Genomic DNA, 13,131 nt, shown 5'->3' with positions numbered 1-13,131 from the left:
TGATAGCTCATAGTCTATGATTAGTCTATTGGGACACTTGTAACTCATCGAAATAAGTGATTGTTCTCTAAACCTTATTTCTAAAAAGTACATATCCTGCTAGTCCGGGATCTTGGTGATGAAAGTAGAGTGAGGTTGACAGTGTGTGGGATGGACAGAATAGCCATTAGCTACATTAGTTAATTTAACGCTTTGCTTTCACTTTAATCATCTCATTACTTTTTGTGGAGTTGGCCAGATGGTTTCTTCTTAAGGTTGATTGTCAGGAGTTAGCTACCCACCTATGATTTTTACAGATGGTGATACATATATTCAGTTAAATACAGCCACCAAAAAGTTACAGGAGTTCTGTCCATGAAAAGATATTATTGAGAAGCAAATGGGCAGAAGAAAAAATTTTTTTAGTTTTCAAAATTTAATTAGAAGTGCTTTCCGTTTTTAAACTGCTTAGCCTGAAATGAATTCTGGATGATACATGTATATGGTATCCAAGTATATAGTTTTCCTGTCTTGTTTATTGATCCAGTGCTTTCTGTTATTTCTTACTCTGGGCAATTCACTGGAGGACATTGTGGGAGGAGGCAAAACTCAGTGATTCCCACCAAGACAAATGGCCCCCAGTTGGCCACTCCAAGGAAGAAAGCACTTGCCATCTGCTAGAGTACGTTCCTTTTATAGGAATGAGAGGTTATGTGTGAAATAGCAAGATACGGTTTGTCAGCCCCTGTCTTGCATGTGAGGGACCCTTGTTGCCATCCTGTGTTATGGCCTTATTCCTTCATAATCTAGATGCCTTTATTTCTTTTTTCTTGTCTGATTGTTGTGGTCCATGCTTCCAGTACAGTGTTGAATAAAAGTGTCAAGAGTGGGCATCCTTGTTTTGTTCCTGATCTTAGAGGGAAAGCTTTCAGCTTTTCACCATTCAGTGTGATGTTACTTGTGGGTTTGTCTTATTTGGCCTTTTTTATATTGAGGTATGTTCCTTCTATACTTGGTTTGTTGAGAGTTTTTATCATAAATGGATGTTGAATTTTGTCTAATGGTTTCCCTGCATCTACTGAGATGATAATATGATTTTTATCCTTTATTTTGTTAATGTGATGTATCATGTTGATTCATTTACAGGTGTTGAACCATCCTTACATTCTGGAATAAAACCCACTTGATCGAGTGTGTATGATCCTTTTAATATATTGTTGAGTTTGGTTTGGTAATATTTGGTTGAGTATTTTGCATAAATGTTCATCAAGAATATTAGACTGTAGTTTTCTTTCTTTGTAGTGTCTGTCTGGTTTTGGTGTCAGGGTGATGCTGGCCTTGTAGAATGAATACAGAAACATTCCTTTCTCTTTAATTTTTTGAAATAGTTTGAGAAGGATAGGTACTTCCTCTTCTCTAAATGTTTGGTAGAATTCACCTGTGAAACCATCTGGTCCTGGACTCGTTAGTTGGGGGTTTTTTGATTCATTTCATTGATTCATTTCACTGATTCATTTCATTGCCAGTAATTGGACTGTTCAGATTTTCTGTTTCTTTGTGATTCAGTCTTAGAAGATTACATATGTCTTGGAATTTATCCATTTCTTCTAGTTTGTCCAGTTTGTTGGCATATGCTCGTTTTATTAGTCTTGTAAAATCTGTATTGCTGTGGTGTCTATTGATCTTCTCCTCTTTCATTTTTGATAGTATTTACTTGAGTCCTTTCTCTTTTTTTTTTCTTGATGAGCCTGGCTAAAGGTGTATCAACTTTATTTATCATTTCAAAGAATCAGCTCTCAGGTTTATGGATGTTTTCTATTACTTTTTAAGTCCCATTTCATTTATTTCCACTCTGATCTTCACTGTGTCCTTCCTTGTACTTTGTTGGGCTTTGTTTTGGGGTTTTTTTTTTTTCCTCTTTTTCTCGTTCCTTTAAGTGTAAGCTTAGATTGTTTCTTTGATATTTTGTCTTAGTGCTTTTGGTAGGCTTTATCACTATAAACGTCCCTTTTAGTACTGCTTTTGCCGTGTCTCTTATATTTTGGAACATTGTATTTTCATTTTCATTTGATTCAAGGTGTGTTTGAATTCCTCTTTGATTTTTTTCATTGACCCCTTGGCTGTTTATTAGCATGTTGTTTAGCCTCCACATGTTTGTGTTTTTTCCAGTCTTTTTTTTTTTCTTGTAATCTAGTTTCATACTCTTGTGGTTGGAAAAGATACTTGATATGATTTCAGTCTTCTTAAATTTATGGAGACTTGTTTTGTGGCCTGACATGTGACCTATCCTGAGGAATACAATGTTCCGAGTTTACCTCAGAGGAGGTGTGTTCTGCTGTTTTTAGATGGAATGTTCTGTATATATATGGTAAGTTCATCTGGTCTTAGATGTCATTTAAGACCACTGTTTCCTTGTTGATTTTCGGTCTGGATGACCTCGCTACTGATAATAAGCGGAGGGTATTAAAGTCCCCTACTAATACTGTTGTACTGCTGTTAATTTCTCCTTTCATGTCTGTTTATGTTTGCTTCACATATAGGTGCTTCTCTGTTGGGTGCATAGATATTTACTGGGTTTTTTTATCCTCTTGTTGGATTGACCCCTTCATCGTCATGTAATTCCCTTCTTGTCGCTTGTTACAATTTTTCTTTTAAAGTCTGTTTTGTCTGATACAAGTATTGCTACCCAAGCTTTTTTTCATTTCTATTTTCATGGAACATTTTTTCCATCCCTTGACTTCCATCTGTATATGTCTTTAGGTCTGAAATGAGCCTCTTGTAGGCTATATATAGATGGGTCTTGACTTTTTTATCCATTCAGTTACCCTGTGTTATTTGATTGGAACATTTAGTCCCTTCACATTTGAAGTAATTGTTAATAGGTATGTATTTATTGCCACTTGGTTGTTTTCTGGTTGTTTTATAGTTCTCAGTTTTTCTTCTGTTGCTGTCTTCCCTTTGACTTGATTACTTTCTTTAGTGTTGTGTTTTTATTCCTTTTTCTTTATATTCTGTGTATCTCTTAGAAGTTTCTGGTTCATGGTTACCATGAGGTTCATATATAACACATTATGTATATAGCAGTCTATTTAAGATGACAGTCACTTAAGTTTGAACACATTCTAAAAGGACTACATTTCTACTCCCCCCCACAACATTTTGTTTTTTATGTCATATTGTATATATTTCCTAAGTAAATATTGTAGATATAGTTGATTTTACTACTTTTGATTTTTAACCTTAATATAAGCTTTATAAGTGGCTGGTCCACTACCTTTACTATGTTTGCTTTTACTAGTAAGACTTTTTTCCTGCATAATTTTCTTCTATTTTTTGACCTTTTCTTTCTGCTCAAAGAAACCCCTTTAACATTTCTAATAAGGCCTGTTTAGTGGTGATGAACTTCTTTACCTTTTGTTTGGCAAACTCTATATCTCTCCCTCAGTTCTGAATGATGGCCTTGCTGGGTAGAGTATTCTTGCTTGTAGGTTTCTTCCTTTCAGTACTTTGAATATATCATGCCACTCTTTTCTGGCCTGCAAAGTTTCTGCTGAAAAATCAGTTGGTAGTCTTATGGGGTTTCCTTTGTTCATAACTAGTTGTTATTCTCTTGCTGTTTTTAAGATTCTCTCTTCATCTTTAAGTTTTGACATTTTAATTATTTGTCTTGGTGTCGACTTCCTTGGGCTCATCTTGTTTGGGACTCTCTCTGCTTCCTGGACCTAGATGTCCGTTTCCTTCCCCAAGTTAGGGAAGTTTTCAGCTATTATTTCTTCAAATAAGTTTTCTGCCCCTTCCCTTTCTGTTTTCTCCTTCTGGGGCTCCTATCATGTGAATATTAGTATACTTGATGTTGTCCCAGAGGTCCCTGAGACCTTTCTCATTTTTAATTTTTTTTTTTTTTGTTATTGCTGTTCAGTTTAGATGGTTTCTACTACCCTGAATTTCACATCACGGATCTGTTCTTTTGCATAATCTAATCTGCTATTGATTCCCTCACTGTATTTTTCATTTTAATGTATTCTTCAGCTCTGATACATTCTTTTTTATATTTTCTGTCTCTGTTGAAGTTCTCACTGAGTTCATCCACTTTTCTCTCAAGTTTGGTGAGCATCTTTATGACCATTAGTTTGAACCCTTCATGAGGTAGATTGCTTATTTCCATTTCATTTAGTATTTTTTTAAGGTTTTGTCTTGTTCTTTCATTTGAAACATGTTCCTCTGTCTCTTCCTTTCCCTGCCTCTCTATTTTTGTTTGTATATATTAAGTAGATCCGCTGTGTCTCCTGGTCTTGAACATGTGGCCTTATGTAGCAGGCATCCTGTGGGGCCCAGTAGCACAGTACCCCCTGGTCACTGTGTGGCTGGCTGTGACTGTTGTGGGTGCACTCGTAGATGGGCCTGCAACCACTGCTAGGGCAGGTGCTACTTTGGTGGGGTGCCAGTCCTGGTTGAGGCTGCCTGCTATGTGCAACAGGATGGGAGTCACTTTGGAGGGGTGTCTGCCAGGGTGTGTAGGTTGGACTGGACAGATCTGCAGGGAAACACCTGGTCAGGGTGAGCAGTCCTAGCAAGGTAGATAGTGTTAGAACTGGTGCCCGCCAGCATCAGGCCAGCTAGACAGGAGGAGGGCAAGAAAAATGGCACCTTTCAGTGCTTCTGTTCCTGGAGAAAGTTCCTCCAGATCCCTGACCCTATTGCACAAGCCCTAAAATTAGTGAATTTCCTTAACTTATCGCCCAAGTACTCTTTAAACTCTTGCCTCTGTGCTGGTCTCAAGCAAGTGAGTTTGTGTGCAGGCCCTTTAAGAGTGGAATCCTGGCTTCCCATAGTCTTCCAGCTCTCCTGGAATTAAGCTTTGCTGATTTTCAAAGCTTCTGGATCTAAGCCCTGCTGATTGTCAAAGCCAGATGTTATGGAGGGTTGTCTTCCTGGTGCAGATCCCCAGGGCAGTGGGTGCCTGATGTGGGGCTTGAACCCTTCACTTCTCAGGGAGGATCTCTATACCTATGATATTCCTCCTGCTTGTGGGTCACCAAGCTGGGGGTGTGGGTTCTGACCAAACCACATCTCTGTTTCTCCTACCCTCATGATGTGGCTTTTTCTTTATATCTTTAGCTGTGGAAGAGCTATTCTGATAGTCTTCAGGTCATTCTCAGAGACTTGCTCTATATGTACTTGCAGTTTTGGTGTACTCATTGCAAGAGGTGAGCTCAGGATCCTACTACTCTGCCATTTTCAGCAATTCCTGCCTATTTTTAAATTGAGGTATAATTGGGGCGCCTGGGTGGCTCAGTTGGTTAAGCGACTGCCTTCGGCTCAGGTCATGATCCTGGAGTCCCGGGATCGAGTCCCACATCGGGCTTCCTGCTCAGCAGGGAGTCTGCTTCTCCCTCTGACCCTCTGACCCTCTGACCCTCTTCCCTCTCGTGCTTTCTATCTCTCGTTCTCTCTCTCTCTCTCAAATAAATAAATAAAATCTTTAAAAAAAAATTAAAAAAATAAAATAAAATAAATAAATTGAGGTATAATTGACATGTATAACATCTTATTAGCTTTAAGTGTACAATGTAGTGATTTAATATATGTATATATTTAAAACATTACAAAAAGTTTATTTAACATCCATCACTGTACATAATTACAATTTTTTTCTTGTGATGAGAACTTTTAAGGTCTACTCCCTTAGCAACTTCCAGATACACAATACAGTACCTTTATTTTATTGTTTTAAGTAGGCTTCATACCCAGCTTGGAGGCCAATGCAGAGCTTGAACTCACAACCCTGAGATCAAGACCTGAGTTGAGATCAAGAGTCAGACACTTAATTGACTGAGGCACCCAAGTGCCTGCAATACAGTATTATAAATTATAGTCACCATGCTGTATATAACATCCCCCAGACTTATTTTATAGCTGGAGATTTGTACCTTTTGACCTCCATCACTTATTTTGTCAACATTGCCAACCCTCGCCTCTGACAACCACCAGTTTATTCTCTGTACCCATGAACTTGGTTTTTTGTTTAAGATTCCACATATAAGTTAGATCATATGGCATTTGTCTTTCTCTGTCTGACTTATTTCACTTAGCATAATGCTCTTAAAATTCATCAGTGTTATTGCAAATGGCAAGATTTCCTTCATTTTGGGAGCCTGGGTGGCTCAGTTGGTTAAGCGACTGCCTTCGGCTCAGGTCATGATCCTGGAGTCCCGGGATCGAGTCCCGCATCGGGCTCCCCGCTCAGCGGGGAGTCTGCTCCTCCCTCTGACTCCCCCCTCTCGTGCTCTATCTATCTCATTCTCTCTCTCAAATAAATAAATAAAATCTTTAAAAAAAAAAAAAAAAAGATTTCCTTCATTTTTATGGCTGAATAATAATCCTTTGTATATGTATACCACATCTTCTTTAGATTGTCTACAGACACTTAGGTTGCTTCCATAACGTGGTTATTGTAAATAATGCTGCACTGAACATAGGGGTGTATATATCTTTTTGAATTAGTGTTTACTTTTCTTGGGATAAATACCCAGAAGTGGAATTGATAATATGTTAGTTCTCTTTTTAATTCTTCGAGGATCCTCCTACTGTTCTTCAGAGTGACTGCACCAATTTACCTTCCCCCCAACAGTGCAAGAGTGTTTCCTTTTCTCCACATCCTCACCAATAGTTGTTACTTCTTGTCTTTTTGATAAATTTTTGACAGATGTAAGGTGATACCTCATTATGGTTTTGATTTGCCTTCCCTGATGATTAGTGATATTGAGCATCTTTTCATCCAACTCTGGGCCATCTGTAGGTCTTCTTTGGAAGAATGTCTGTTCATATCCTCTGCCTATTTTTTAACTGGATTGTTTGCTTGAACATACGTTGTGAAATATGAAGTCAGAGTTGGTTGTTATAGCAGTGATAACAAAAAGATAGCTCACTTCTTCACAAATGGTTCCAAACCGCATGGGCTCCTGTTCATATCAATAGAGTGTTACCAGGATTTGAATGCAATTTTAACATTTAGTTTCTTAAAAGATTTAAAAAAATTTTTTTTCACTTAAAGCCTGATATGTCAGGTTTTTTAAAAAGAACATCTTTTGGCCTTCATCTTTTCCAGGGTTTCTCATTCAGATATTTTTCAGTTAATTTATATTTTTCCTCAGCCATGGGCTTCTGTTGACAGTTGTTTAGGCGGTTTTGGGCAATGAGGTTAGCCCAGTGGTCCTTTTTAATTCTTCATAAATGTTATTACTATAAATATACAATGTGGGAATATTAAGTGCTTTATAGATTTTTGTAGGAATCATGGATTTCTTTAGAGAACACTAAAATCGTGGTTATGTTATTATTGTCTAAATGCTGACAAATTATAAGGTCATAACTCTTTAAAACTTACATTTTTTTCAATTAAGTTAATTTTTTAACATACATTTTTTAAGTAACATATGTGTCCTATAGAGGAAGTCTATGAAACCTTGAGAAATATAATAGAAGGTATAAAAAATGGAGAGTCACATCTTGGAAGAGAAACTAACCATTGTAACAATGGTAGTTTTTCCAAATTTACTTTCTATACTAGTGTTGACTCCGTTGTCAGTGACAAAGGAGTGGAAGTTGAGGATGAGGTAGTCCCCACGGCATGTATCAGCTCTTTTGGAAAATTTAGTTGTGTAGGGGAATAGAGAGGGTGACTCGGGAGGGAGCCAAGAGAGTCAGATATTCTTTGTTGTTTGAGAGAGAAGAAAATCTAGAGCATGTCCCTATATGGGAATGACTGAGGAGGGATATTTTGATTCACTGGGATGGAGGAGGCATGTGGGGTGTGTTGGTAGGATATCCAAGCAAGGTTTCTGAGAAACTCTGGAGGGGTGGAGGGATTGGCTTTGAAAAGGAAAGGAAACTTGAGGGCTTGTATATTTTCTGTTGAAGTCTGAGCCTGTTGAGAATGAGGGGGTGAATGGGGAAGTATGTCAGAAGTTTTGAGAAGAGTAGAAAAGGCTTGAAAATAGGCATTTGAGGAGGTCAGTTAACCATTTCACTAGAAAAACATAGTAAGACTTCTATGTAGTGTTGACCATGAACTTAGAATCCTAGAATTCTGCTTAGTTTTGTGATCACTACCCACCCCCCTTGCAGCTACTCAGATTTCTTGCTACAAGTGTGGGGGAGTCAAGTGGTCAAGTTCAAAGTTTTGATCTTGAAGTCATCGATCCCTCCTCCTATCTCTGTATCTTGAAGAATAAACACAACCTCCACCTAACACGGTGCAGCTAAGGCAGTTGACTTTGGACATTCTCGTTCAGTTAAAGCACCATGGTAGAGGGATGGGTAGCTGAAGGTAGTGCAGCCATGTTTTGGGTGCTTTGGGAAGTTGCATTCAACTTAGTGTGGGACAATTTTCAAAGTTTTCTGTTGATTGTAATTACTTTGGTGTCTTTCAAAAAATTGATCTATTTGAAAATGCTTATCTTATCTGGTTATAGAAAAACGAAACAAAACCGTTTTTTCCCTTAGAATGGAAAAAAAGATGTGATATTTAAAGTTCATAGCTGGTAAAATAAAAGAATATAAATCTTAGATAGACAAAAAGTAGGAAGTTGTACTCTCCATGTTTTATATTCAAAACCCATATTTGGAAGCACAATGCAATTATGTGAGCCTGTATTTCTTACTGATATCTTCTTCTTTCATTTTAGGAAATAGTCTAGTAAGTTTAACCTTTCATTTATTTAGTCTTCATGGATTAATTGAGTACTTCCATTTAGATATGATGAAACTTCGTAGATTTTTAGGTAAGTGATTTCAACCCATTTAACAGTAATAAGATTTAAACAAGAACCTGTTTAAATTTTCATCAGTTATATCAGTTAGCTATCGCTCGAAAACAAACTACTCCAAATTTAGTGGCTTGAAATGACACGCCTTTATTTAGCTGCTGAGTCTCTGGGGCTATTGAATGCTGCTTGTGGTCCGTCTGAGCTCATTTATGTGCCTGCAGTTGACAGCAGGTGGACTGCTCCGTGGGCCTTGCCTGGGACCTCTGCTGGGACACTGGGCTTCGTGTGGCTCAGCTCTCCGTGGTCTCCCATTAAATTAAAAGGAGGCAGAGGAGTTTGGCACCTTAATAAATTCACATTAAAAAACAAAGGGAGGAAATATTTTATTTTACAACAAGCTGAGCTTGTTCAAGGAGTGGTGGCCAGTCTCTGGGAGAGAGCTGGTGACCCCAGACCCCCGGAGCCCGGTGTCGGCACTGCTCTCCTTCACGCCACAACGTCCTGTTGGCCAAAGCACATCAGATGGGGATGAACACACCTCTCGGCCAGGAAGCTTTGAAGGTTCAAAGCCATGGCTGGAGAGCAAGGCGAAGTGGGACACTTCTGCAGTCAGTCTCTTAGTTGACCATAGCTTTGTTACAAAGATGACACCATTTCTGTCCTTTTTAAAAAGGTTGAAAGCTCAAGCTTTCAAAAATCAGGTACATTGTGCTTAGGTGTTCTTTTTTCTGATCCCAGAAATCTCTTTACAGTACACTTTAAAGCTTATTTTTAATATGTTTAAACATGCCTGGTGATATTTGCTTAGGACTGCTCTGCTAGGAAAAAAGTTCAAGTTTTTTACCAAATAAATATGTTAAAAGAAGCATGAGGATTATTTCTTACTTTTTTAAAGAAGAAGATAATATTTTCTTTCCTTTTAAATACCAAACGAAGATAAATTTATTACCTAGGCCCTTGAGAGAAACTTTTCATGTATATTTATTTATAATTTATATGTCTGTAATACTATAGTTATATATTATATAAATTATAAAACACAAGAATAGATACTAACAAGAATAATGAAAAAGTTGTTTGAAAGGATGGATTAAAGTAAATACAGATTTGCAGTGCTCCTTCCTTCTCACTGGTGAGTCATAGTTTACCACTGTGGAATTGGTTCACATTACTTAGTGACCAGTAGATTAGAGTGTTAGCTACTAGGGCTGCATGGCCGGCCTGATGGCAGTGGGGATAGCTCGACCCTAATCCTAGTCTGCTTTTTCATGAGAGCATAACAGACACTGAGCAGAGAGTAGGATTAGCAGAAGGTCCAGCCCTACTACTGAAAACCTAATGCCAGATCCGAAACTTACCTCATGGATCATGTTCATATACCCCCAAATGACTGTCTTATTTTACCTTCATATAGATTTTTGTTCACTGATAAATGTCTAGAATCTAAAACAGTACTTGGTCCAATAAGTATGTATTGAATGAATTGCAGTGTTTTTTAGTTAAACTGAGAAACTTTTAAAATTACACTTAAAAGAGGGGAGTTTGGCACAATGATAGATTCACATTTTGAAAGAAAAATATTTATTGTTTTGACGTGAATACCTTCTGAAAATTGCAAACAAGTCTGCAGTTAAATGGTATTGATTCTTTGGTAAACATGTGACTTATGAGGTGATTATCATCTCTGAATCTGAACAGTTAGCTGATAGCCACATGAAAATTTTAAGTGGAAAACTCATAATCATCCTAATTTTTGTATTTGTACATGCTTCTCACCTACAGTGAAATCTGGGGTCTTTTTTCTTTGCAGTTATGATTCAAGAAGATTACCACAGTCAAAACCCTTACCACAATGCAGTCCATGCTGCAGATGTTACTCAGGCCATGCACTGTTACTTAAAAGAACCTAAGGTAAGGTGCTGGGTGAAAATCCTAAGAAAATTCCTTTGACTTACTTTCAAATACTTTTCCTTAAATTAGTGATTTGACTCAAAATGGGAGGCTTCCTTCACAAGAATGAGATCTGGCTGGATCAAGTTTCCCATCGTGGTTATATTTGTAAGTGCAGCAGCTGGAGAACTGGGTGATTGTTGAAAGTGAGGCTAGAGAAGTCCAGGCAAGGAAGGTCCAGATCCTAGGCACCCCCTCCCCCAGTGCTATGTTAAGACACTGGCATTTACACCAAGCTCCTTGTGAGCTCCATGAGGGCTGGACAGCATTAGTCCAGTTCAGTGAATGAATGGGGAGCTACAGAAGGGAAACAGGAGACTTTAGAAAACTATCCTGTGGTGTAAAAATGAATCTGACAAGACCAGGAAAATGGATGCCTGTCAGGAGCTGTTTGATTTCGATGCACCATGAAAGAGCCTGGTGGCCCAAGCTAGGACAAGTAGCCTTGGGGAAGGAGAGAGGTGGGTGGTCTGTAAGGTCTCTTGGGAGTTAGAATGCCCAGGTTATGGTGTCTGCATGCATGTGGGGGAGGGAAATAGGGAGAAGAGTCGATGAAGACTGCATGGGGCAGCAGAGTAGAAGGTGGAATTCTGTGAGAGAAAGAACGTAGAAAAGGGAGAAAGTTTTGAGGCTAAGGCTGGTAGAAATGAGGAGTTCCATTTTGGATATGTGGAATTTAATGTATTTGGGTGATATCCAAATGGAGATGTCGACTAGAGAGTTGGATCAAAGACTCTGGAGCATAGGAGAGAATCTGTTGGAGATACAGATGCGGGAATCATCAACTGGAGATGATAACAGAAAGCCACGTTTGCCCGTGGACGTTTCCTACCCGAGCGTTCTGAAATTACATTGGCTTACTCTTAGCTCTGCTTCTAAACTCTTCTCCCCTGGGATCTGAATTCTGGCTAGACATTAGAAGGGAAAGCAGCCTGACTAAACCAGTTTGTGCTAGTTGATGCCAACTTTGAGAATATAGCCATGTGATTGCTCATCTTCTGATTTTTCAAGAGATTGTGGAATATGTGAAAATACCCCAATTTTTAAAGTATATACATCATGACTTTTTTTTAAAGATTTATTTATTTTAGTGTGAATGCTCATGCATGGGGGGGAGCGGCAGAGGGGGAGGGAGAGGGAGAGAATATCCCAAGTAGACTCCCCGCTTAGCGTGGAGCCTGACGCAGGCGTCTATCCCACAACCCTGAGGTCATGACCTGAGCTGAAATCAAGAGTTGGGCACTTAACCAATTGAGCCACCCAGGCGCCCCACATCACGACTTTCTTTAAAAAGCAACTTTATTGTGGTGTCACTTATGTGCAATAATAAAATGTATACATTTCATGGGTACAGTTTTTTTTTTTTTTTTTTAATTTTAAGATTTATTTATTTGTCAGGAGAGCGAGAGCACAAGCAGGGGAAGCGGCAGGCAGAGGGAGAAACAGGCTCCCTGCAGAGCAAGGAGCCGGATGCGGGACTCGATCCCAGGACCCTGGGGTTATGACTTGAGCCGAAGGCAGATGCTTAACCAACTGAACCACCCAGGCGTCCCTTTTTTTAAATTTTTTTTTAAGATTTTATTTATTTATTTGTCAGAGATCATGGGTACAGTTTTGACAAATGTATACTCCCAAGTGCCCCAATTTTTTAATTGAACTTTAGAAAAACTCTGGGCCAAGCCTGAAGCCTCTGTTTGAGAGTTATTCGGGAGAAATTAATAAATAATCACCATACAGTAAATGGAATGGTAAATGGAATGATGAAGGTTAAGTGTCCTGTTTTGTGAGACAAAGGAAGTTAATTAACCTAGTGAACACGTCTGTGAAGGCTTCTCCGCTCCTGTCTTCCACTGGCCACACCCAACCAGAATCCAGGGGCGCAGAAGGTAGGGCTGGTGCCAGGCCGTGGGCGCTGCGAGAGGGGCAGAGAACGTGCAGGAGGGGGAAGTTGTGGATAAAAATGAGGAACAGTCTTACCCGTGCAGCTCTGGCAATACTAATTTTTAAACATTTTTTTTTGCCTGTGTAGCTCTGATAATTCTTTTAAAAACTTTTCATCGTTAACATACTCAGTCAAAATTAGTCATTAACTTAGTCAAAGCTCCATTGAAGGAGACAGATAAAATCACTGAGCCCTCATATGCAAGAATTCCCTTCTTTATTGTAGTTTACATTTTAAAACAGAATCCCTCGAAGTTTTAAAAATGCATTTTAAAAAAAGCCTTAAGATTGTAATTTTTTTACTTCCCAGGCTTTCGTGTGGCATCATGCTTTCAAGTGCTTTCATTCATTCATTAAGTACGTTTTCCTAGTGCTAGGAATCCAGTGGTAAACAGGACAGAAAAGGTCCCGGTGGGGGAGGCAGTCGTTAAATAAATGTTGACATATGGGGCGCCTGGGCGGCTCAGTCAGTTAAGCATCTGCTTTATAGCCC

At 38.8% G+C, this 13,131-nt stretch overlaps 1 protein-coding gene across 8 annotated transcripts in view; it reads left to right on the top strand.

Moving 5' to 3' along the window:
- Positions 1 to 13,131, top strand: part of PDE7A (phosphodiesterase 7A) — a 210,742-nt gene that overhangs the window by 182,578 nt on the left and 15,033 nt on the right. For all 8 annotated transcript variants that reach the window (XM_027604911.2, XM_027604898.2, XM_027604868.2 and 5 more), the window contains 2 exons: positions 8,667 to 8,762; positions 10,558 to 10,658. In XM_027604911.2, coding sequence (XP_027460712.1) covers positions 8,667 to 8,762; positions 10,558 to 10,658 — 197 coding nt within the window. The remainder of the gene's footprint in view (positions 1 to 8,666; positions 8,763 to 10,557; positions 10,659 to 13,131) is intronic.

This window comes from Zalophus californianus, chromosome 4 (assembly GCF_009762305.2).
Source record: "Zalophus californianus isolate mZalCal1 chromosome 4, mZalCal1.pri.v2, whole genome shotgun sequence".
Taxonomy (NCBI): Eukaryota; Metazoa; Chordata; class Mammalia; order Carnivora; family Otariidae; genus Zalophus; species Zalophus californianus.
Note: the sequence above shows the minus strand (reverse complement) of the source record. Positions and strands in the feature narration are given on the sequence as shown.